At 38.2% G+C, this 25,344-nt stretch overlaps 1 protein-coding gene across 7 annotated transcripts in view; it reads right to left on the bottom strand.

Moving 5' to 3' along the window:
• Positions 1-25,344, bottom strand: part of AP2B1 (adaptor related protein complex 2 subunit beta 1) — a 120,607-nt gene that overhangs the window by 48,341 nt on the left and 46,922 nt on the right. For all 7 annotated transcript variants that reach the window (XM_067021584.1, XM_067021588.1, XM_059048622.2 and 4 more), the window contains 3 exons: positions 24,723-24,821; positions 16,481-16,740; positions 10,647-10,839 (listed from right to left, as the gene is read on the bottom strand). In XM_067021584.1, the coding sequence (XP_066877685.1) occupies positions 10,647-10,839; positions 16,481-16,740; positions 24,723-24,821 (552 nt within the window). The remainder of the gene's footprint in view (positions 1-10,646; positions 10,840-16,480; positions 16,741-24,722; positions 24,822-25,344) is intronic.

The following is a 25,344-nucleotide window of genomic DNA, read 5'->3' as shown; positions in this document are numbered from 1 at the left end:
TAAATAAATAAATTTTTTTTTAAAAAAGAAGAAGAAGAATGAGTAGTCTAATTAGACTGGAGCACAGGGTAGATATGTGTTAAAAAAAAAAGTCACAGAAAGTAAGTTTGCAAAGGCAAACTGATTATGGTAAGTTTTTAGTTTTCAATTCCTCCATCACAAAAACCTGGAGGTTTCTTAGAGTAAGATTCAATCTTTCTAAGATTACTAATAACTACTTCAATTGTGTTCTATTAACTATGGTTTTCAACCTTAGATACACAATGGAATAAACCACCTGCGTGTATATAACTGTGGCGGGGAGGGGGATTTTTAGAAGTACTGATGCCCGAGTCTCAATCCCAGCCATAGTGAGTTAATTCTTCTGAGTTCTAGCCTGGACATCACAATTTTCAAAAGCTGCCCTAGTGATTCTAATGTACAGACAAGGTTGAAAACCATTGCCTTAGAGAATTAACTATGATCTGGAATCAGATAAGAATATATGTTCAGGAATTACTTTGCAGCTAACTCCTGAATTGAAAAGGAAGCTCGAACTTAAGCAGAAAGAAAATCCCTTTTATTTATTTTTTATAAATAAATTAATTAATTTTTGGCTGCACTGGGTCTTCGTTGTGGTGCGCAGACTTCTCACTGTGGTGGAGCACGGGCTCTAGGCACACGGGCTTCAGTAGTTGTGGCTCACGGGCTCTAGAGCACAGGCTCAGTAGTTGTGGCGCACAGGCTTAGTTGCTCCGCGGCATGTGGGATCTTCCCAGGCCAGGGCTCGAATCTGTGTCCCCTGCACTGGCAGGCGGATTCTTAACCACTGTGCCACCAGGGAAGTCCAAGAAAAACCCTTTCTAAGGAAGGGAATGATGCAGAATGTCTCACTTGTCCTGATGTTGGTTTTGATTTAGTTTTATGACTTTCTGATGGGCTTACACATCCTCCTCCCACCCACTCTCCTCCCTTCTGGCCTATCTCACAACCGAAGCTTGAAAGAGATGGAATTCTGTATGGACCTTGTTGGCACTCGATGGCAAGAAAGAAAAAACACACTGGAAGAGAAATGGCAGTATTATCAAATATGCTACATTCAATAAAAGGCATTGAGAAAAGGCACTCACTAGTGGTGTTATTTCCAAAGTAAATAAAGCCCATTTATAGCCCTTATTTTCTTAGATTTCATTCTTATTATATTTGAGTATTATATGAATATTATCTTAGCTGGACAGGATCTAAATGTACTCCCCCCCTCCTCCCCACCATGCTGCTTGTCAATTTTATTCAAAAACATGTAAGAGAAACTGAAAAGTAATTCTGATACTTTGTTTATGTTCAGCTTATCAAATACAACTCAGCTGCAACCCAGAATCAAGAACTCTTTCTTACAGAGACAGAATCCAAAAGGTGTTAGAGACATGTAGTCAGGAATACAAAGGTTCACATAACTGTGCTATGTCCAGAAAGCAAAAGGAAAGGACAATTTCAATATGTTTTCTAACTAGCAAAACTATAGCTTATTCAGACTTTATTCAGCATCTTTCCTTTTGACTGAAAAGTTTCTAAGGGAGGTTATCATCTACCTCTCTGAAAATGTGACAGAGATGTCAGCAAGGATGGGAGCCACTTCCCCAGTGAGGGTGTCTCCTATCTACAGCAACAAGCAGGATGATGCAGATATTAATCGACGGGGGGAGGGGGAAGGCTAGAAAGCTGAACAAAACACAGCAATGTCATTGTCATGTTGGCCTCAACTAGCCACTAACCATTTCAGTTCAGCTGCTGCTATCATCTGGAGTCAGACAAGATTCATCTGTTTGGTAATACTTACTAATCAGGTAGGGTACAAAATCAGTCAAACGGGACTTGTAAAAATTCAGTGGTATCTGTTATCCAGTAAGTTGGGAGAGGTGAGTGAAAAGTGCCAGAGGCATAAGGCATGGCTTTAATCTCAATCTTAGGTGTCTAAATACTGTGCACATTTTAAGTGTCTTTTGGAGCTGTCCATTTCCCATTATTCCCAGGACTGCCTTAATGAGGCTGCTATTTTCTCCATGAAGGAAATAATGTCAACTATAGACCAACTAAATCAGGATACAGGAAGATGAAAGGGGAGGTGCCAATTTCAGAAAAAGAACACTTCAAATGCTGAAAATTGAGAATTTTCCTAAAGGTCCATAGCTGTTATCCAAGTCTAAAATTTCTGCTAGTGGTAAAGCTTCCCCAGCCCCCAATCTAATTTTATTTTATTTATTTTTTTTGTGTGTGTGGTATGCGGGCCTCTCACTGTTGTGGCCTCTCCCATTGCGGAGCACAGGCTCCGGACGCGCAGGCCCAGCGGCCATGGCTCACGGGCTTAGTCGCTCCGCGGCATGTGGGATCCTCCCGGACCAGGGCTCCGTGTCTCCTGCATCGGCAGGCGGACTCTCAACCACTGCGCCACCAGGGAAGCCCCCCAGCCCGGCAGGCAGACTCTCAACCACTGCGCCACCAGGGAAGCCCCCCAGCCCCCAATCTAAATCACATTAAATGGCACTAGGAATAACATTAAAATTTCACTACCGCCACAGAGTGGGTGCTTTATCATGCCTGAAGTAGTGCTGAAATACGCTCAGTTCATGTTGAACTACAAAATAATGTGTCTCTGCACTGTTCATTCAGTAATTGGATGGAAAGTAGTGATTTCATGGTGACTTATTTTATGAGCTAAAGGGATTTCAGCACGGTTGCATGAGCTCTGCTGCAGAACCAGGTTGAGTCAAAAGTTTGAGAGCTGAGCCTGCATGCCAAAAGGAAATACCTTCATCCAATGGCAACATGCTACAAAAGCAGAAGTACAGAGAAAGAACTCAAGACTGAGGTTCTGCTCATGCATATGTATAACTGATTCACTTTGTTGTAAAGCAGAAACTAACAACACCATTGTAAAGCAATTATACTGCAATAAAGATGTTAAAAAAAAAAAAAAAGACTGAGGTTCTGTAAGGGACCAAGTCTGCCTGACCCCAAGAAAAGGAAAAGTCTTGACATGGCCACCAAGCAGACCGAAAACAAAACAAGAACAACAACAAAAAAAACCCACGTGGGATTTCCCTGGTGGTGCGGTGGTTAAGAATCCGCCTGCCAACGCAGGGGACACGAGTTCAATCCCTGGTCCGGGAAGATCCCACATGCCACGGAGCAACTAAGCGCATGTGCCACAACTACTGAGCCTGCGTTCTACAGCCCACGAGCTACAGCTACTGAGCCCAAGTGCCACAACTACTGAAGCCCGCATGCCTAGAACCCATGCTCCACAACAAGAGAAGCCACCGCAGTGAGAAGCCCGCGTACCACAATGAAGAGTAGCCCCCACTCGCCACAACTACAGAAAGGCCCTGAGCAGCAACAAAGACCCAATGCAGCCAAAAATAAATAAGCAAAAATAAAATTAAATGCAAAAACCCAAAACCCCCACAAATGTTCACAATCACTACTCTGGGTTAGCCCTTTTGAGGTCCATCTGACCAGTCTAAAATAAACCTGTCTGCTTCTGAAACTGGAGCTGAGTGTCTGACGACATTCTCTTAATTAGAGGTGTAGATCTTAAGCTCACACATTTCTTTGCTCCTGTCTAGAATTATCACCTCCTTTATTTGACACTTTCCAGAACTGATTTAATTGAAGGGAATCTAAGGAATGTTTCAGGTCATATAGCTTACCGACAGCTCTTGCTAGTCAGGAGTCAAAACAGAATGATGTAAAAATAGTACACCATGATTCCCATCACAAACAAAACTTATACCAAAATCCTACTGGTGTCAAAAACATCAGTCTGTGTTTTTCCTATTAGTTTTTAGATTTTAGAAGGCACACACTATCTCCTAGGTAAAAGTATGGTTTTCCAGCTGTTGGGCTAAAAATTTTAATTTAATCTTCAAAAAGCTATTTAGAAAAGCACCATAAAATATAACTAATCAAATTGGTGAAAAGAATCTGTAACCATGCAAAAGCTATTAGACAAACTCATGGTGAGAACAGACTTGATGCGGAACAGCATAAATGAGTTGAGATCATACAAAATCATCAGAAGACTCCTTAACTTGAAGGAAAAAAAATCTTACACATCAATGGAAAAATGGGGAGATATAATAGATTATTTCCTGAGATGGGACAGGGAATAGAATGTGACAGAAAGTCCTTAGAATGGCCACTATTGGTCTCTTAGGTCAGATATAACTCAATGTTCAATGCAGTAAAAATCCACAGGAGAAGCTCTGCATCCTGTCTCTTTTTCCTTTGCAGTAATTACCTATGTACTTGTTTGTCATTCATCTCCCCTCACTAGAATGTATGTTTGTAAGGACTCGTCACAACTATATTCCCAGTACATAGAATAGAGCCTGACAAGGAATAAGCACTCAAATATTTACTGAGTGAATGAATTTCCATATAAGCACCACTATGGCAGTATTATTTCTTGGGGAGACAGTTTGGAAATGAACCACTTTATTGGTGAAAATTATCACAAAATGGACAAAGGCTGACAAGATTGTTTCCCAAATTGACCTAGAGCACCATATCTGCATCAACACTGCCAACACATACGAATACAACCAATTAGGGGAAAAAATGACCCCACCCACCCCAAGGCCAAAGCTCTTTCTAGAAAGGAAATGTATTGTCTGAGTGGTTTTGATTGCCAGTTTTCAGCACAAGAATGTCCTGTGCATCATTTATTTGCCTTGCAAGTACTTGCTTTATACCACAATTCACCACCAAATAGATGGGAACACAGGCTTTTGTGGCTCTACTTGAAAGCAATCTTATTCCTTTTGCTGTGAGATAGATGTATAATAAACTTATCCAATTCTTCTCCTCATTAATGAATAAACTTCTAAAGTCTTTCTCAAACTTTCAAGTGCCTCCTAATGATAAGCTAGCCCAAACTCACACAAAGGGCATCTGGGAGGTATAGCATGGAGAGGCCTAGGGTAAACAAGCCTTGTGTTTTATCTTAAACATTCATGCAATTTTACATTCTAAGCCTTAATACAGTGTGTTTACATTCCTTACCATCAAGTAAGACTGACACTGCAAGATGATGAACCAGGTTTATCCTGCAGCTTCAAACGCACCCTGTACTCTGCTGTGTACTCCAGAGACTGTGTGTGTACCCTAGTCTGAGAAGGACCAAAGTTAAGTGAGACTGAACTCTATTCTGGAAAATGACAATAATAAAAAAACTGGAGGAATCACAGGACAGTGGAAAAGTGGATATAAACTTTAAAGTTTTGGGCTTCCCTGGTGGCACAGTGGTTGAGAGTCCGCTTGCCGATGCGGGGGACGTGGGTTCGTGCCCTGGTCCGGGAAGATCCCACATGTCGCAGAGCGGCCGGGCCCTTGAGCCATGGCCGCTGGGCCTGCATGTCCGGAGCCTGTGCTCGGCAACGGGAGAGGCCACAGCAGTGAGAGGCCGCGTACCACAAAAAAACAACAACAAAAAAACAAAAAACAAAACTTTAAAGTTTTGAAGAAGTGTGGGTTCAAAATCCTGACTCTGAGTCTTAGTTGCTATACAACCTTCAGTTTTTTGTAAAATGGGAGCCAATACCAATTACCTTGCAGACTTAATTTGAGGATTAGGAATTATAAAAGTTCTAGCACAGAGACTGGCACAGAAATAGGCACTCAGTATTTGGTAATTACTCCCAACACTGCCTGAGGCCAGCCTTCAATAACTCTATGCATTGATAAAAAGACAGTGGTTACAAAAGCCACTGAAGAATTTATCAGGCAAAATTAGGCTACAATTTACAAAACTGTCTTCACAAGACTACCAACTCTAAAACGTAAGCTCTTAAATCACAGCAAATCTTTTCCAGAGGAAGAGATATGAAGATGCAAAACTAGTACGTACAATGGATCTCCCATGGGCTAAAAAACCCTCAAAATCATTACAATAGTTCATGAGTTGAAATATCTGAAAGGTAAAAACCTGTAAGAAACAGGGTAGGAGGTTCTGAAAAACATACACTGGAGTCAGGAAAAGGCAGTTTCTCCTCTCTTCTACTCCATCCTAGCTGGGCACACTGAAGCACATGTCTCTGGCAGGAAACCCTTCGTCAGCACAGAGAAAGGGCACTCTGGATAATGCTTCCTTTCTGTTCTTGATGCACAATAGCATCATTTTTCTAAATAGAATAATGCACAGCACCTTGGATAAATAGAAGGCTGTAATTTAGCCAAGGCCTGACAGTCTGCTGACAGTCTGAAAGTAATGGCAACAAATAACTGAGATTCAATTATTACTCTAGCAATCCTCAGCGAGATGTCAAGACTCATTAGCAGATGGTGTATCTTTATAACATGTATGCAAGATTTACATATTTGGGTGCCCGGTCACCTCTCACACTACACCAAACCAGAAGGATATGCACCACCATCAGAAATGTCACACTACCCAAGACGAGCAGTTTCTTAGTTTTGGTAGCAGGGGCATAAAAAGACACCTATACTGCTTCTAAAACAAAGAAACAAAAACCTCAATAACATTTAAATAGTATACTATCTTGCTCTATACAGAGATCAAAGTTTCATTACCTGAACTCATTCCACATCAAGGTGACAGTTAAGTTTACACTAACAGAAGGAGGAAACTACGTTTAGGCAAAAGAGAATACACTAAAGGGCAAGCAAAAACTAAGGAGGAAAGTGACGAGTATGCAGGAAATCCATTTTGATTTGAGTTTTGTGATGAAGAAGCATCATTTAAAAAAATCAGAAGCTCTACATCAATGATTTTCAAAGGTACCTGTCTCCAAAAACAAACAAAAAACCAAACAACAACAAACAACACCATCTAAGAGTCACCTGGGAATGGTGTGCACGTGTGTGTGTGTGTGTGTTTCACATCACAGCAATATACCTACCTCACTCTCTTTGGTTTAAGAATCACAGCTGTTATATATGAGTCACGATTATTGGTGGAAGAAGGCTGGAGCCTTTAGGTAGCTTGTGACAAATAATAATAATGAATAAATAAATTGATAAGTATTTCCTGAATGACAGTTCTAGAAAAGTCACAGTTCACTAAATCTCAAAATTTCTCAAGTGCAATGATGAAAGAGGGCAAACAAGATCTAATGGGAGGGTCACCAGGATGTGAAAATGGAGGAGTAATATTATCCTCTAGTGAATATCAAGTTTTAAAACAGAGGAACAGAAAATGGGTAGATAATCCAAAATACAAGACAATTTTCAGTCTCCAATTATGGAACATGAGCAAGGGTGAGAAGAACCCTGGGAATGAGCAACTAAATCTAAATCGGTCAAGTTCAACTCTTGGCCAATTTCTGGTAGGCTGGATCACCTAACAGCAAATCCCAACAGGAAAATGTCCTGGGGTCAGGGAGTGAGGGTGTGGAGGGGTAGGAGGCAGAACAAAGGTAAAAAGTCAGAGAGGTCTGTTTTGTAGGAGATGCCAGAGGCTCACCAAAATATAATTCTTCTGTGGAAATTACTGCCTTGGCTTAAAGATCAATTTTTTAACATCTCTACCTAACTTCATCTGGAGCTTCATTTGGCTCAATATTCTCAATCTTGACTGCAAGATTAAAATAACTTCGATTTTTTTAAAAAAAATACCAATGTCTAAGGTCCTGTCTCCCAGAAATTCTGTTTAATTGCTCTAGGGCTGGGTCCAAACGCTGACAATGTGTATTTTTAAATACCACTTACGCACCTAGAGTTGAGAACCACAAAGCTTGAAATAAGAGGTTAGTAGCTGCCACGCTTCATTAGCAGCACACCACTGACCTCTATGGGTAAGGTTCTGTTAGGAACCAATGATAAAAGCAGCAAAAACGCTGCTGATAGCCGTTCTGAGATGAACACCCACGTAACCTGAGTGCTGCTTGCCAATCACATAACTCTAATCCAGGCCATATTCTAAATGGGGACCTGGGTCAAATTCTACCACACCCAGCAACATTCTTCTTCCTAGAGAGTGAAAGACAGACCTTTAACAAAATAATTTCAAGAGTTTCTTGCCCTCTCTCAATCTGAGGCAGAGTAGGAGCCCTCTTTGCAGGAGTGTGTTTACTACTGAAGTCAAGAGAAAAAGGCATCTGGGTTTACCAACAGCTATTCAAACACTAAAGTGAAGTGGTTCACAGTGATCACAGATACTCTATGTCTTTACTATGCAAAATGTGGTCCACAGACCTGGGTGTTTGTTAGAAATGCAGACTCTTAGGTCTCACCCCAGAGCAACAAGAATCTGTCTTTTACAAGATCTCCAGTTGATTTATGTACACATTAGCTTGAGAAGCACTACTGTAAGGCAACAATTCATTCAAGAAACAGCACTATCTGTATAGACTAAGTAAAAACTTTGAGAACTATTTTCCTCTTTAAATTGGATAATTTACGTAAGAACAATACAAGCATTTTAAAAATGGCATAGACTACTGCTGCCACAGAAACTCGTCTTCCACACAGCCAGATTTAGGCCTCTTCCTTGTGATGTTCTCTTAAAAGGAATCTTGGTTCTTTGAGTGATATATATTTAACTACATACAGATCCAAAGCAAAAAGAAGGGCTTTTACTCCTCATTTTGATTTCTGGGACATATTTATATCACAGAATAAGCTGAAGAAACCTGTATGTAAACACTTTCTGGGGCTATAACACCAATTATACCATTTTAAATCCCAAAGTCAGAATAAGCTAAAATTCAGAGTTACACAGGAACATTACTGGGCTCACCTAGCAAAGGCTGTATAATATTTAGAAATCCTATTATAAAAACAATTTATTCTCCACCCCAAAGAGAATATCCTTTGCAAAAAAAGAAAATGAAAAAAGGCCCATGTGTGACTTGGGTTACTACAATATGAGAAAGTTCTAATTGTTTTTCTATCTGATGTAAACTTGCCAGAATTCTAAAACATGACCGGATTAGCTGTGTAAAATATAAGGAGAAAACTCACTAGTTTTAAGGGCCAGCAAGAGCCCTTAAAGCCAAATGGAAATAACATGTTTCTTTCCTTTCCATGCTAAAGTGGGTTAAGAAACAAGAGGACAGAATCCTGGGCCAGGCGACATCAAAATATAGAGCCTCTTTCTCCCCTCCATCCTTCAAACTTAATTTCTTTGTCTTCTTAGGTTCAGTGAGTCCACTATGTCATAAACCACTAGGGAAATAAGCAGGGTTGTTAAGGCATAACCGTGAGGAGGATATAACATTTAACTTGTAGCTCATGTGTCAACAGAATAGGATGAGCTATTTCAATGTTTATAAGGGATTTCTGAGAGTCTCCATGAATATTTCAATATTCATTTGTCAGTCTCCTGAGTCTATAAAGGAGGTTATACAGCAACGCAGGATATCACACGAGGAAGCTATTCAGTCAACTCTATTCATCAGAGATATGAAAATGAAAAGCAAATGCTTTTATTCCCAAGGAAGACAAAAGCAGTGCTCATTTGTGTCACCATTAGCTAGAGTCAAGAGCTTGGTCAGTGTATAGACTTTGGAAGCAGTGACTTCCATTAGTAAAATGCATCACCCACAAAGATATGACGGTAACCCTATCTCCTTAGGCTCTCTGTCAGCCAAAAGTAAATGTACCTGTACCAGCTGGCATAAATCCCAGACATAATACTGCTCATAAAGTAGAAGAGAAAATGCCAGTGTATGAAGCAGAAAGTAAGGTCGTTTTGTTTATTCAATCTCTGAGAACATATATTTTTTTATCTATGGCACTGCCTTCCAATTTCTGATGCTGGGAAATAAATCAGTTTGTTGGGTATATTTATAGTCATCAGGTTGATGAACAACTTATTTTCAAGTGTTCAGCTAAAAAAGCCCCTCTAATTCCACCACAGTTAAGTATCTAATTTGCAGGGAGCCGTGTGATGAGACCTGTTATTTTTCTGGCCTTCTCTACACAGATGGAAGGTCATCCTTAATATTTCTCATTTATCTTTTACAGCAACAGTAACTAACTGGCTTCCACTGGTGGCACATATTCCCAGATACTCTGGACATTGGAGCCTTTTAGTATTAGAATCCTGGAAGCTAATTAAATTGGAAGTATGACAGGGTGGAGTTGGGGGGTGTGGATGGAAAAGGGGAAAAAAGAACCAATCAAGAAGTACTTCTCAACTATAAGAAAGATACATTAAAAAAAAAACACAAATGGCTCAAATGAACCTTTTGGAATTAGACAAGGCATAAGCCAATAAAATACAAAAAAGGGAAAAGTTTGAAAGCCTCAAAATAGGATGATCACTATGAGGTCATCTGAATGATGTTCAGGTCAAAAGGGGAATTACAGGGGCTATCCAGAGTTAAGCAGCAGGAGCAATAATAAGCTCTGGAAAGGTGACTAGGTTGGTTAAACATCAAAAGTTCCATTCAGCGGCAGGACAACAAAATAATCCTGTACACTTGTAGACATATCCCATACCAATGATGAACAGTATCAATTAAATATCTAGAAAAAATAATCCTGTCCTTTATCAAAGGACATTGCTCTGCTTGTCAAGGAAAGGTCTAGTTCTAAAAAGCAGAATAATTTAAAGTTCTTCAGCCTACCAAGAATGAAAAATAACCCCAGAAATTTAAAAATAAAAAGAATTAAAAATAACCAAAAGAAAGAACAAAGATGCTTACCAGACTATCTAGTCCTCCTCCCAAGAGATCCACTGCTCCCATCTGCATGGAGGATACCTGTGGCACATTGACTGGGGGACCAAGGTCAAGGTTTAAAAGATCCCCCAGAAGGTCACCTTGAGAGGGGATAACCTGAGGCTGTTCCAGGTTGGTGGCAGTGGTGGTGCCAACAGGGCTGTCACCCGCATCAGTGCTGCAAGTCACACACAGAAAGAGGGGAAAAGAGAAAAGTCAGTTTCACCTGGGACACAGTAACAAGGCAATGGGTGAAGGTCAGATATACAAAAACGAGAGGGGGAAAATACTCTTATACTATATAACTTCATCAGTCAACCAATTTTAATTGAGCACCTACTCTATAAGTGAGCACTGTAATGAGAACTCTGGGGAAATATATCTTTTTTTTTTTTTAAAAAAAGGAAATATATTTCCTATCCTCAAATAACTTATACTCAAACAAAAAACCAGCATTCACAAAACAAGTGAAAAGCACACTCACCGTGTAAAAGCAGAAATGAGTACTGTGTGTCTGCACACTGACAGGATATAGATGAGAAGCAAAACAGAACCAGGTGGGGCTGATCCCAAAAGCTTCTGAGAATGGTTTTATGGCTAGATTTTCAAAAACAGCATAGTTACAAGGAACTACCAGGGAGAGACCTTCAGAAAAAGAAAGGATAGCTTGTGCAAAGGCACAGAAATGAACAATTTGACTTTAGGGGTGGTGAAAAAATTATACTGGCAGGAGCAGACACTGTGATTGGTAAGATTTGGGGGAAGTGAAGATGAGGGAAATACAACTCTGCAAACAGGTCTGCAGAGTTAATTTTTATATGATAGGCAACACAGAATCACTTTTATTTGTTGAACAAAGAACTAAAATTAACATTTAGAGGAACATTACCCAAGCAGCTGTGTGTATAATGGACTGAAGCTGGGAGAATGGACATGAAGATGAGCTAAGAGTGACCTAAACCGCTACTGCCACCACACTGTAAAAGTAAAAATGAAGTGGTGAGTTCCAAGAGATGTTAAATGGACTAGGCAGGGGGAAATGATCTTAATAGATGGTGCTGGGTCAACTGAATAGCTGCATGGGACAAAAATGAGCCTTGACTCCTACACCTCACAACATAAACAAAAATTAGAGATAAATCAGACATAAATGTGAAGGGGAAAACCAAGAGGATTTCTATGACCTTGGAGAAGACAAAAGTTTCTACAAAAAGCTCTAACCATAAAAGAAAAAAAGTGATGAACTGTACTTCATTAAAATTAAGAACATTTCTTCTTCAAATGACACCATTAAGAGAGTGAGAAAAGGTATTCTCCACAGACTAGGAGAAGTTTGCAAAATATCCATCTGACAAAAGACCTGTATCCAAATTATATATAATTTCTACAAATCATTCGATCATTACATAGAGAATTCCTACAAAGATGGTAGCTCATTAAAAAATAAGGAAAAGATCAGGCATGACACAAAAGAGGATATACCAGCAGTCTACAAACATGAAAAGGTACTTTCATCTTTACTCATCAGGAAAATACAACTTAAAACTATGAGACACTACTACAAATCAACCAGAATGGCTAAAATTAAAATGACTGACAATACCAAGTGCTGCTAAGGATGTGGATCACCTAGAACTCTTATACATTTCTGGAAGAAATGTGAACTGGTACAATCACTTGGGAAAATTGGCAGTATCTCCTATAGCTAAATATACATCTATTCTATAACCCAGCAATTCCACTAAGTGTATACAAAAGAAAAACGAGTATACAGGTCTACCAAAAGAAATATACAGGAATATTCATAGCAGCTTTCTTCAGAAGAGCCCCAAACTGGAAACAACCCAAAGATACATCAACAGCAGACATAAATAAATTGTGGCATATGCAGGCAATGGGATACTATGCACTAATAAATAGGAACACACAACTGTTAACATGGCATTAGAGTAGTCTCAGATATTATACTGTGCAAAAAAGCTAGACACAGAAGAGCAAATGCTATATGGTTCCATTTACATGATGTTCAAGAAGAGGCAAAACTAATCTACAGTGATAGAAATCAAACAGTGGTTATCTCTGGAGGGTGGATATAACAGCAAAATGGCATGAGGACTCTTCTGGGGTGCTGGAATCTGATCAGAGTGGCGGTTATGTGAGTGTATGCACACGTAAAAATCTATTGAGATTAGTGCACTAACACTAAGATTATTATAAATGACATTAATTTTAAAAGTGAAAAAAAAAACAAAGAAAATTTCAGGCTCAGATAGCTTCACTGTGAATTACTCCAAACATTTAAGCAAAAAGTAAAACCAATCTTATATAAACTTTAAAGTAGAATAGAGAATGACAATTGAAAAAATCTGAAAGTACTTCAGTTTTACTGAATGTTAAGGAATTACCCCTAATTTTGGCTTGATAATATATTGTGATTTTTTTTAAAGTCCTTATCTTTGAGAGATACCAAGTAAAGTATTTATTGGTGAAGTGATACGAGGTCTGGAATTTAATTTAAAATACTCCAGATCCCTCGAAAAAAAAATTTGTGGGGGTGATAAATGAAACAAGATCGGCAAAATATTGATGACTGTTGAAACTGAGTGATGAGTGCACGTGTTTGTTATACCATTCTATCTTGTATGTTTCCTAAGATTTATATAATTTTTTAAAAACTAAAAAACCACTATAAAAATTCCATTAATAAACAAATGCTTTCTTAAAAAACGAAAACCCGAGGTAGGTTCTGACAACACTTGAACAAAGAAGGTTGAAGAATTAAACTCAGAAAAAAAACAAAAAAGAAGAAGCGAAAGACTAGTCATGTTCCTTATAAGAGGAATCTGGAGGGATGATGGGGAAAATAATATGCTGCTTTCAATTCTGTTAAGTTTCAAGTGAGAAAAACAAGTAGGTAAGTCCAACAGACAGCTAAGGAAAAGGGACTGGCAGTCAGAGTTACAGAAGTAAACTTGGGAAGAAATTCACACACACGCCTCAGGTGAAATGAGCAGAGTAACCCGGGGCGCTGTGGTAAGACGACTAGGACCAAGGGCTGGCTCCACTAATTACCAGTTGCATGCATCACCTTGGGCAAGTGACAACCTCTCTGAAACAAAGCTTCTTCACCAATAAAATTAACAAAACAAAATTAACAGAATATATCAGTGGTAACTGTGCTTAGAAGATAAACCGCCTAAGGGAATACATAGAGAAGGTTCAGAATGAGCCTTGTGATACAACCAGAGAAGAGAAGGAACACAAAACTGCAAAGATTAAAGAGAGAAAAACCTAAAAAAAAGAGGACTTGGGAGGAAAAAGTGTCAAGGAAGCCAAAAGGAGACGTATCTAGATTGGGGAGAGGGTGGGTAAAAATAAAGCCAAAAATTAATAAGGAAGTCAAAAGGGGAAACAATTTCACATACACCTAGCAAGAAATATATGAAATCTCCATAAAGGGTATCCCTCTGGCCATGAAATTCTATCATCTCGCAACATGTACTGTTTGGGAAATGTGACAAAACACATGGATTTATCAGCACCTTTAAATAGAAGGCAGAAGAGGCACATATTTTCCTCCACTCTAATAGATACAAGTGTTATGAGAAGACGAAAGTGAGTTAGATGAAAAGAAGTGAATGATCTTATAGTTTCTACAAATTAAGAACATGATAAATCATTATTATGTATTTTTTCTTAACGGAAGACACAAGAAAACTAACGTGAAAATCTTTCCCCATTGTGAAGGCATGGGAAATAACTGCATAAAACTGTCATCAAAGCAGTATTTTTAAAAGGTGAGATATTTCCAAGTTAGACAACTATTTACCATCTCACGCCCACAGAGCAGCTGACAAGTATAGTAAGCAATACTCAACTAAAAAGCACTTTTCCCTTTCCCAAGTGATTTTAAAAGACCTCATGAAATAAGCAATTTTAAGCCTCTAAGGTTTTATGGTGCAAATGTATTTCATGTCAGAGGCATATCACTTATTACCCTTAGGACGCAGAAGAAAGCTAGGTGATGTCAATACTCTTACAGACATGCCATTTGCAGCAACATACCCATATTTATTTCAAAGGGGATTTTTCTGCACTTGTGTTTCTTTTTTAAATACACAAAATAAGCACAAATGGACAAAAAGGTCATCCAAAAAGGAACCACATAAGGAATTGTGAAGGTAACAAATTGAAGGCTATTAATCTGATAAAGACCTTACGTAAGAAACTGCTCCTTTTTACATAGTTCAAATACTGGTTCTCTCTTTGTGTTCTAGGAAGAGTTGTTTTTGTTTGTTGATTTGTTTCACTTTTCCCATCCCATTTGAGGGTCAAAGTTATCAGGAGAAAGGTAATTTAAATGGCAAACAGAAAGTCCATATCTATTTATCAAAACTTGAAGCACAGACTGGGAGATGTACTTAGAAGTTAAATGGTCATATCTAGCGAATGTTAAATATGCTTGCCTACGAGGTCAAACACCCTGTAACGAGGCCTGATCCTCACGAAACCACGAGTTTCCTTTGGGTGAAAATCACAGCACTGCCCTAAAACCAAAGATTCAACTCAAGGGCTAATGAAAGATTAATAATCATTTTCTTGGGTACTGCCCTTTTCTTTTTGTTTATCTGTGCCCATAGTCTATTAAAATAGAGCTACAGTACTGTAAACGTTGACTACACTAATTTGTAAAGCAATAAACCCTACACTCTGGCTATTCATGAACCACTTAAACAGCAATATATATTACACAATACGAGACACTCATAAATGGTGGAAGTGCAGATACTCTGACCACTCAGAGATCAAATTCTACTTAGATTTGAGGTTTATTATAATTAATGAAGGAAAGAGATTCTGAAAAGATTCCAAGATACCCATTATAAGAGTTTATTAGAGTACTGCTCCTCCCAAATTAAAATTTGAAGGTTATCTATAAAGCAAGAGTTCCATGTTACCTGACAGTCTGTTCATAATAGCATTTCTTTACTGATATGGAGCAATTTTATTTTGGTAAAAAAGGTACAGGCAACTGAACAACTATATCTACAGAATCTAGGCTGCTCTTATAAAACAATCCTGCAAACATTATTTCATTAACAGCTAGCTTTACAGAATAAGAGAAGCAGTATCTGCTAACTTCATCCATAAGCTTGAACCAAAGTTACAGTAAAGGATAAAAACAGCTAAATGTATACATGGGCGGACCTCATTTTATTGCACATTGCAGATATTGCAGTCTTTACAAATTCAAAGTTTGTGGCAACCCTGCATTGTCAGATGATGATAAGTGTTTTTTAGCAATACAGTATTTTTAAATTAAGGTAAGTAGACTTTTTTTTAGACATAATACTATTGCACATTTAATAGACTACAGAATAGTACAGACATAACTTTTATATGCACTGAAAAAATAACAACAAAAAAATTCATGACACTTCATCGCAGTGGTCTGGAACTGAAGTGCACTATATCTCTGTGGTATGCCTGTACAGGCTTTTTACCAAGTTTTCAACTCTGGGAAAATTTCTAGCCTCATCTTTCTGGACACTTCAGCAACTTTCAAACTTTATCCATTTAGAAAATCTTCACCACAATTTTCTAAAGGCACAACCTTACCTACCCTGAGATTAGAACACAGAGGGGCCTTTTAACCCATTGTTTGTGTGTGGTCACTAGTATTCAGATGAAGCCTCCAGGGCAGTAGAGTAGGTTTGCCAAATGCATAGCAAATTTTTCTAGGCTATAAAAGCTTGAGGAAAACCAACTTCAACTAAACAGAGAATCACTTCTCACTCAAACCTAGTTTACCTGCTTACCTCCCATGATGTATTGGCAAGTGTTTGCGATGGATTCCATGACTTCCTTCCACAAAAGCATTGGGCGGCTTATGGTACACTGAGGCCAAAGAACCAATGTGGCAGATGAGCTCATCCAACAGAGTTGGCTCAATAAGATCTGTCTCCTCAGAGATCAGTGGCTTCTCAGACAAGACTACTTCCTTGGCTGTGACAGGATCAGTTGAAAGAAGGCGCCAATAAATATAGCCCCGGTCTCGAAGGTCAGGATTATCAGAATCCTAATGAAAAGGCAATGGCAAGAAGGTTTAAATGTAACCTTTCTCCATACAGAAAGCCAAACTGCTGGATTTATTATCAAGGCAGTGCTGAAGTGATTTACGCAGAGTTGGCCATTAAGAAGATATTTAGACTCAATATATTGTTAATATAGTCATAATTCTGTAATCTCTAATGTTTCAAAGAATTTAAATATAAATTGAAGTGGGTTAGTTCTAAGACTCAAATTCAAAATGAAGTTGGGAAAAGGAAAATAAAGTTTAAGCCAGTAAAAATCAACTGCTTACGATGGCCTCAGGACACAAAAATAATGTTTTTAACTGCTTTATTAGCAGGATTATTCAAGAAACACATCTTACATATATTTCACCCATACCTTCTTTCTTCATTCAAATATTTATTAAGTATCTCCTATGGAGACACTGGCTAGGCCCTGGAAATAAAGAGACAACAACACAGTGCCTGACTTCAATGAGCTCAAAGAATATTAATTATTACAATAGACTATGAGAGGTACTATTACCTAAATAATAAAAAAAAATGCTAAAGAGAGCACATAACTAAGTGCTTCTAAAAGGGGTGACACTTGAATTTAGTGGTCTCGCTTTTTTTTTGCTTTTTTGTTTTTGTTATTCTTTTGCGGTACGCGGGCCTCACTGTTGTGGCCTCTCCCGTTGTGGAGCACAGGCTCCGGACGCGCAGGCTCAGCGGCCATGGCTCACGGGCCCAGCCGCTCCGCAGCATGTGCGATCTTCCCGGACTGGGGCACGAACCCGTGTCCCCTGCATCTGCAGGCGGACTCTCAACCACTGCTCCACCAGGGAAGCCCAGTGGTCTCGTTTTTTTGTGTGTGGCTGTTTAAAAATAATTTTATACATGGTCGTGGCTAAGAAAAATTTATTATCAATGACACATCACAATTTAGAAATGTATAATATAAAAATAAGTCTCCCCCTATCATCCAACCCTACCCCACCTTAACTCCCCAACCCCCAAATAGCCATATTAACAGTGCACTATATATCTTACCAGAGAGCTCCCACACATACATATATTTATTTTACACAAAACCAGTTTCATAGTATATATACAGCTACTCAACCTGCTTTCCATATTGGCACATACAGCTGCCATTTTCCACTGTATATGCAACACTGCATCATTATTTACTAGTGTCCTACTAATAAACATTTAGACTGTTGCCTCTTTCTCCCTCCTTCCTACTATTTATTTTTGCAATCATTACAAAGTGGCAATAAATATCTTGGTATCCACCTCTCAGAATGTCTATACAGTGGCATTCATTTATGCATGAATTGTTCCAGTGGTATCCATGTTATTAAAGGCAACAATCAGTCCCATTTCAATTTCTGTATTTAAAACACATAAAAAATATTTTCTTTAAACTAGGCTAGGGTTTTTCCCATGAGTTTCTACATAAGCAGATGAACTGGTTTATAATTTAGCCATTTAAGGCACATATCATTCAGCTCAATACTGGAAGTGATCCTGATGATTTTATATAGATTTTCTTAATCATGTATTATTTAATTTGCACTCAAAATGGAGTGCTGGTTAAAAACAAAAAGCATAATGAACACTGAGATACAAGTTAATACAGTATAAAAATGGTAAATTTTACCTCAAGATAATCTTTATCACATACATAGGATGCATTATTCTAACAGAAATGCACATATACATGTATTATTTATATCAAAATGTTTGTAGTATTTGAAGTGCCAGGGTTAAAAAAAAGAAACAGTGACACTATCCAATTTAAATGAGTTTGTTTTGTTGCTTGTTGGGAGGGGGGCTAATTTGCTCCTGAGGAGGTGTTTATAAATAGCAGCCTGAAACCTCCTCACTTAGATTTTCATTTAGAAATAAAGCTTGAATATTACGAAACATAAACAAGTTGATTTTTTAAAAGAGCAGAATACAAGTTTCTCCAAGTATCACATCAGGAAAGCAATCCCCTGCCCTGCTTTTATTGATATTTAAATTAAAAGATAAATTTTAATCTGTATATTTAGTCCCCAAAGCATGTCATTTCAAATTTGTAGACTATGCTTTTTATTACACAATGAAAATGAACACTACACATCATTTAACTGGGAAAACTTAATTTGCCTTTATATCGTAGTAAAGCTGTTAAACATATTAAAATAAACTGTATAATACAGCTTAATAATATACTTATCAAAATAACATTTTTTTTACTTCAAATTATTTCTCTCATATAGCCGGTACATATTTAACCAAATGGCCAAAAAAAAAAAAATTCCTGTGGGGATTCACAAAATACATACTTCTGTGAAAAAAGCTTGAGTCTCCCCACAAATGCAAAACACTGCAACAGGACAAACTTCTGGAGATAGAGTCACTGGATCAAAGGGTATATGTACTGTAAATCTTAACAGACACTGACTTAAAAATTCAGTCCTATGAGAAATGAGAAAATGAGTGTAAATTTTCCAGGACTAGAACTGAAGAGTGGGCAAGGATCTCCACTGTCCAAACTCGATTATCCTGAGGGGTGATCTGTTAGGACTACTATCAGCTGGCCTTCACTGCCTCACTATTCACATGGAGACCACAATAAATCAGGCTCAGTCAAGGCTAATGACAAGAAAATAGAAACTTTTTATGATTTTAAGGTGCCATTATGTGTTTGGTGACTCAGAAAATTTGGTTTCGGATCTACTGTACTGCTAGTCTGATAGGCCCCTGTAAGGATCTCAAGAAAATAGTGTATTTCCAAAAATTTGAGAGCTTCCAAAACAATTCTTACCAGGCAAGCTCTGAAACAATAATTCTTAAACTATAATGTGCATCAACATTTTAACACACCAGGAAAGCCACTGAAAGTGCAGATACCAGAGTTTCTGATTCATTATGTCAGAAGTGGGGCCCAGGAACTTTTATTTTTTAACAAGCAGCACAGGTGATTTTGATGATGACGGTCTCTAGTTCACTGATGGAAAAACTAAGGTGAAGACTTCTTTTCCATGTACTAAAAAGTAATTACTAAAGTTTGGACACTTCTATGTGTAGTCTTTACTAATTCCTCTAAAACTATCAAAGAGAAAAAGACGAATCTTTGAAATAAAGGCATGGATTCAAGGGTTGGTTTTCTTTTCCCCTAATAATATTTCTAATTATACCACCATTTTATTTAAAAGTAGAAGCACAAAGATTTCACATATACTTCACTGAATTCTCAGCATAGATAAACAATAGGATTAAGTCTACTATAAAGACAGAACAGTAATATGACAGAGAAATTTGCCCAGTCACGTCCTGAACCAGTGGATGTAGCAGAAACAGAACCCCACCACCCAATTCAAATTAACATAACTCAGCAGATCATGTTGCCCACAACTTAAATATTTATGGCTGGTAACATAAATATTCAATTAGGTTCTTATTTCACAAACTTGAGAAAAAAATTCGAGAGGAAAATTCCAGTGGAAAAGACTTATATAAATGTGCTTATTCTATTATGCTAATGCCTCAGATTTCATTAACTGGACAGAAAAGGTAAGTCTAGAGAAACTGTTTATTAATTATTTATAGCCAAATATGAAATAATCATCCACAATAATCTTAAAACCTCTAAGTTCACTTACTTATACTGGCTTATGCACAACAATGCTTCAGGCAGGGAAGACAAGGAATGCGTATTCTCAAAAGTCATTCTTAACTTTCAGACTTGAGAAGCAGCATTAACAGAGTAGAAAAGTGCAAAGACTCTGGAGCCAGGCTACCTGGGTTTGAGTCCTAGTTCCATCCCATACTAACTGGGCCAGCCTCTCTATGTCTCAGTTTCCTCATCTATAAAATGGGAAGAGTAACAGTATTTACCCTTACTGAAACCCTGGCACATAGTAAGCACTATACAGATGACTGTTGTTACTAAGATTCTCTACTAGTCCTTGTACAGAAAATCAAGAATTAGGAACATCTGATGGTTTATTATACCCTGCCCTGTTCTAGAAAAGGATTTAGAAAAGCTTACAAAAAATAAATCTAAGGCTAGAGAACATAAATTAGAAGCAAAGGCAGAAAAATGCAAGCCATGATGACCCATACATTTTCTACAAGAGATCCTTAAATTTGATTCTAAGGTTTCAAACATCTGATATGAAAAACAAGTCTAGTCAGATAAGCCATTCAGAGGGGCAATTTATTACACACTAATGCATAAAAGAATCCAAAACTGGTTAGGAATTTTTTTTATGGGGTTTCATAAAGAAAAAAATATATAATGGAATAAATACTTTGATAACAGATCTAAAGAGGATAGTTTCTCATGACAACCCTTACTACAGGATGATGATATTAGTGTAATTCAGTAAAAACAATTCTAATATGGGTCAAATACAGTGCAGTCTAGATCCCCAGCTCTCTACTAATCTGGCTTGATTCAGTGGTAAATTTCAACATCTGTAAGAACATAGGGAATCATCCCTAAACACTTTATCTTAGGCAAATACTGTAATAAGAGTGAGTTTGAACTCTGACAAGAACCTAAAACACAGCTCTCCTATGCTGCCTGTAAAATACAGATACAGAGGCCTTAAGAGACAATGGAGATGAATGCAGGGTTCAGAACTTGTGAATACAATACAATCTACCAGAAGTGAGTAGACAGGACCTTCCCTGGTTACACAGTGGTTAAGAATCTGCCTGCCAATGCAGGGGACACGGGTTCGAGCCCTGGTCTGGGAAAATCCCACATGCCACGGAGCAACTAAGCCCATGTGCCACAACTACTGAAGCCCATGTGCCACAACTACAGAAGCCCGTGCGCCTAGAGCCCGTGCTCCACAACGAGAAGCCACCACAATGAGAAGCCTGCACACCACAATGAAGAGTAGCCCCTGCTCGCTGCAACTAGAAAAAGCCCACGTGCAGCAACTAAGACCCGATGCAGCCAAAAATAAACAAATAAATAAATAATTAAATTTAAAAAGTGAGTAGAGAAGGAGCAAAGCCAAAATTCTTTATAGAAAACTGTTCTAACTCCATCTTAACAGAGATACAAACAGGTAATCAAGGGTCTAGACTAGGAAATCTAGAATGCTCAATATAGATAATATTAAATAACCATTGCCTTGATGGTTATGGAAATTGCTTTGCTTCAGGCAAAGGGAAGTTTTAGAAAAAACACTTCAAAGAGCTCTAACAAATACATTTTTTTTTAGAAGATGTTGGGGGTAGGAGTTCATTAATTAATTTATTTATTTTTGCATGTTGGGTCTTTGTTTCTGTGCAAGGGCTTTCTCTAGTTGTGGCAAGCGGGGGCCACTCTTCATCGCGGTGCGCGGGCCTCTCACTATCGCGGCCTCTCTTGTTGCGGAGCACAGGCTCCAGACGCACAGGCTCAGTAGTTGTGGCTCACGGGCCTAGCTGCTCCACGGCGTGTGGGATCCTCCCAGACCAGGGCTTGAACTCGTGTCCCCTGCATTAGCAGGCAGATTCTCAACCACTGTGCCGCCAGGGAAGCCCACAAATAAATTTTAAAACAAGTAAAATTAATAATAGGAAAGGTGTATCTATTTTCCAATGTGGATAAATGTCAAGTGGCCTCTCAGCAGTTAAGATGATTTTGACTATTCCACACATAAACACAGAATCTTCAATTTGGCTGAAGCATGAATCTGTCACACAGTGTAAGCCGAGACAGTCTCTTACCTGCTGAGTGCTTCTAGGTCACCACCCAGCACTCCCATCTCTACCTTTTCTCTTTCCTTCTTATTTTCCACTTCTTGTGGTAACTTTCATGGAGGGCCAAATATTGCTGATGCTTTGAAATGTGGCCATCAGGGGAGAGTTAAAACTTAAGATACTTTAATAAACAGAAATCCCATGATTCTTGAAGAAAATGAGATTTCTGAGAAAGCTAAGAGACTGTATGATTATGTATTTATCTGTGTTTAGGGAGTTTTCTGCAATGTTAGTACATAGGCCTCGTTAAAGTCAAGTTTACTATATTACCATCTAGAATAAACACAAGACTTATTTGAATCTGGTTAATTTATACAGAGCTCTTTCTTTCATACAAAGCAGAGAGGCTCCAGGGCCTGTAGCAAAAGACAGAAATGAACTTCAAGGCCCTAAGATGAAGTCAAATACATGGCTAATTTAATGGCAATCACCCTACAGAGTCTGTAATAAGCACTACATGATTAAGAAGGGGCAATTTCCATTCAAAATGGCCCCCTGTAGATGACCTATTAAACATTACGTGAAAATTAACGTCTAACCTAAACTACTTTGATTCAGAAGATGACCAATTTCTGCTCTTAGTGCCAAGACAGGCCTCATCAGTGATGGACAACCTCCCAATCCACTTTTCATGGACAGATGGTGAGCCATGGCCTGCCCTTGACTCCACACACTCATATGGATGCTTCTTCACACTAACCATAATGGGGTCAAGTGAAGGTTTAGAGACTTGGGGAAATAGCACATTAAAAAGTTCATTCATAATTTGTTGGAGAAATGGAGAAAACTGAGAGGTACAAGGGGTGGAGTGCGACACCTCTGTTTTCTGTGAAGTGAATTTTCTGACATCCTTTAACTCAACTACTGTTGGTCAACTGCTCCTTAAAAGATAATCAAGCGATACTTCTCAGTAATGTTCACGTGTATCAGTAATCAGACAAGACAATTATCTTAATTTTTAGTTTCAGGTCTTCTTCACATTTGAGTTCACTGACTGTAAAACATCTGTACTTGAATCAAATGTCAGAAAGTAGCCTTTGATTCTAGCAGTTTTCTTGGCTGTATTTTTTTCAGAGTTGTATAGCATGTTCTATAAACAACTTATTTAATAATGTTGTCTGCTCTATAGTATTGCATTAAGTATTCAAGGGCCTTATCTGCCCACTGAACTTCTTTTCCTTAAAATGGATTCCTGGCATTTCTAAAATTAAATACTGTCAGAGGAAAAAAGAACTTTGCATTTATCATGTACCAAATGATGCGCTTTGACCACTTAACAGATGATGTATTGGCAACTATTCAAGGTTCACATTTGTGGTCTCAGTTTGGAACTGGGTTTCAAGAAGTGTACTAAGTGCACACTCCAACCGTACTAATTAATTACAGGATTTACCATATTTAGTCCTCCAGTTGTGCTCATTATTGATATGAAATAAACCTCTCCAGAGCAGAAAAGAAAAAAAAAAAAAGGAATGATGACAGCTCAGAACTAGGTTAAAGAACTATAAATGAGTTCAAACTTTGTTAATATACAACTATAAAGAGATGAAAGAGGAAAATGGTAAATTGAATATCTGAATCAGATTCCATGTGTAAACACACATCGTAACTCTTGACAGCCTGCTAAAGCCAGCCTGTTCTCAAATTCAATTAAGAACATTACTGGATCATGATGGACTGACCATTATACTAGTTACTGTCAGAAAAAGTAATTACTTTGATTTCTGTGTATCCAGCTGGTTGCCACATTCCTGAAATCAGAACCCTCCCTAAAAGGACCAAAAATACTAAATAATTAAGGAAGCAGCATTAGCACTTTAAAATTACTTAAAGACAAAGGCAACTTATCTAGAAGGTAGAACAGCACACGAGATATTTGTCAAAGCATTTACCATCTCTACAGGGTACTTTCATTTGAAAGATGAAATTAAGTCTCCCAGAAGGAGATACTGTGAAACTCAAGTCATTTTCACAAAGTCATGTCCTTCATTAACACTAAAGACTCTAAGTTCAATTTTCATGAATTATCATTAAAACTGGAGTCAGTCAATTCATTTAGAAGCCATACAACCAGTTATAATTCAGTAGAATAATGTAAAAGAGGCACTGTTTTAATTTTTTTAACAGAATCTAAAGACTGCACTCCTTCCGTTTAAAATCTCTGCAAATGAACCTTCTTGGGAGAAGTTTCACAATTTCCTAGAATTTAAAACAGGACAAATCAACTCCATGCTTCTTTCAGATTTCTTACCTGTGTTGCCAAACTCAAGACCTGTTGTACCAGCTCCTGCGTTTCTGATGGTTTCTTGAGAAACAGCTTCACTATGGCAGTAAGCAGAGTGAGCTGTACCTAAGCAAATATAATAGGTAAAGTGAAAGGCATTTGCATTATACACCATGAATTCCAAAGTGGTATTTTCCCACATATGACTTACTATGAGGCCTTTCTGATTTTGATTAAGAAACAAAGGTTAAAACTCAGCCAATATCAACAATAGCAGTCAAAGGTTTTCATCAACTGAAAACTCACTAGCCTCCTATCTCCAAATTGCATTTTTTGGCATCAAAAACTGCTGGTTTGTTTCTGGCCCAGATAATCACCTGTATTTCTTAAAGTATATGCTAACATACTGATGGCAATAAACTGGTTCCTGACCAAATTCTTTATTATTTACTTCCACCAAAAGCTACAACTTCCAGGGAATTAGGGAATCATTCATCATACTGAGGCAAGAGCCAAGACAGTAGAATTATGCCAGATCACAACCAATTAAGAGCGGTATGCTAGGGCTTCCCTGGTGGCACAGTGGTTAAGAATCTGCCTGCCAATGCAGGGGACACGGGTTTGAACCCTGGTCCAGGGAGATCCCACA

This window comes from Kogia breviceps, chromosome 19 (genome assembly GCF_026419965.1).
Source record: "Kogia breviceps isolate mKogBre1 chromosome 19, mKogBre1 haplotype 1, whole genome shotgun sequence".
Classification (NCBI taxonomy): domain Eukaryota; kingdom Metazoa; phylum Chordata; class Mammalia; order Artiodactyla; family Physeteridae; genus Kogia; species Kogia breviceps.
Note: the sequence above shows the minus strand (reverse complement) of the source record. Positions and strands in the feature narration are given on the sequence as shown.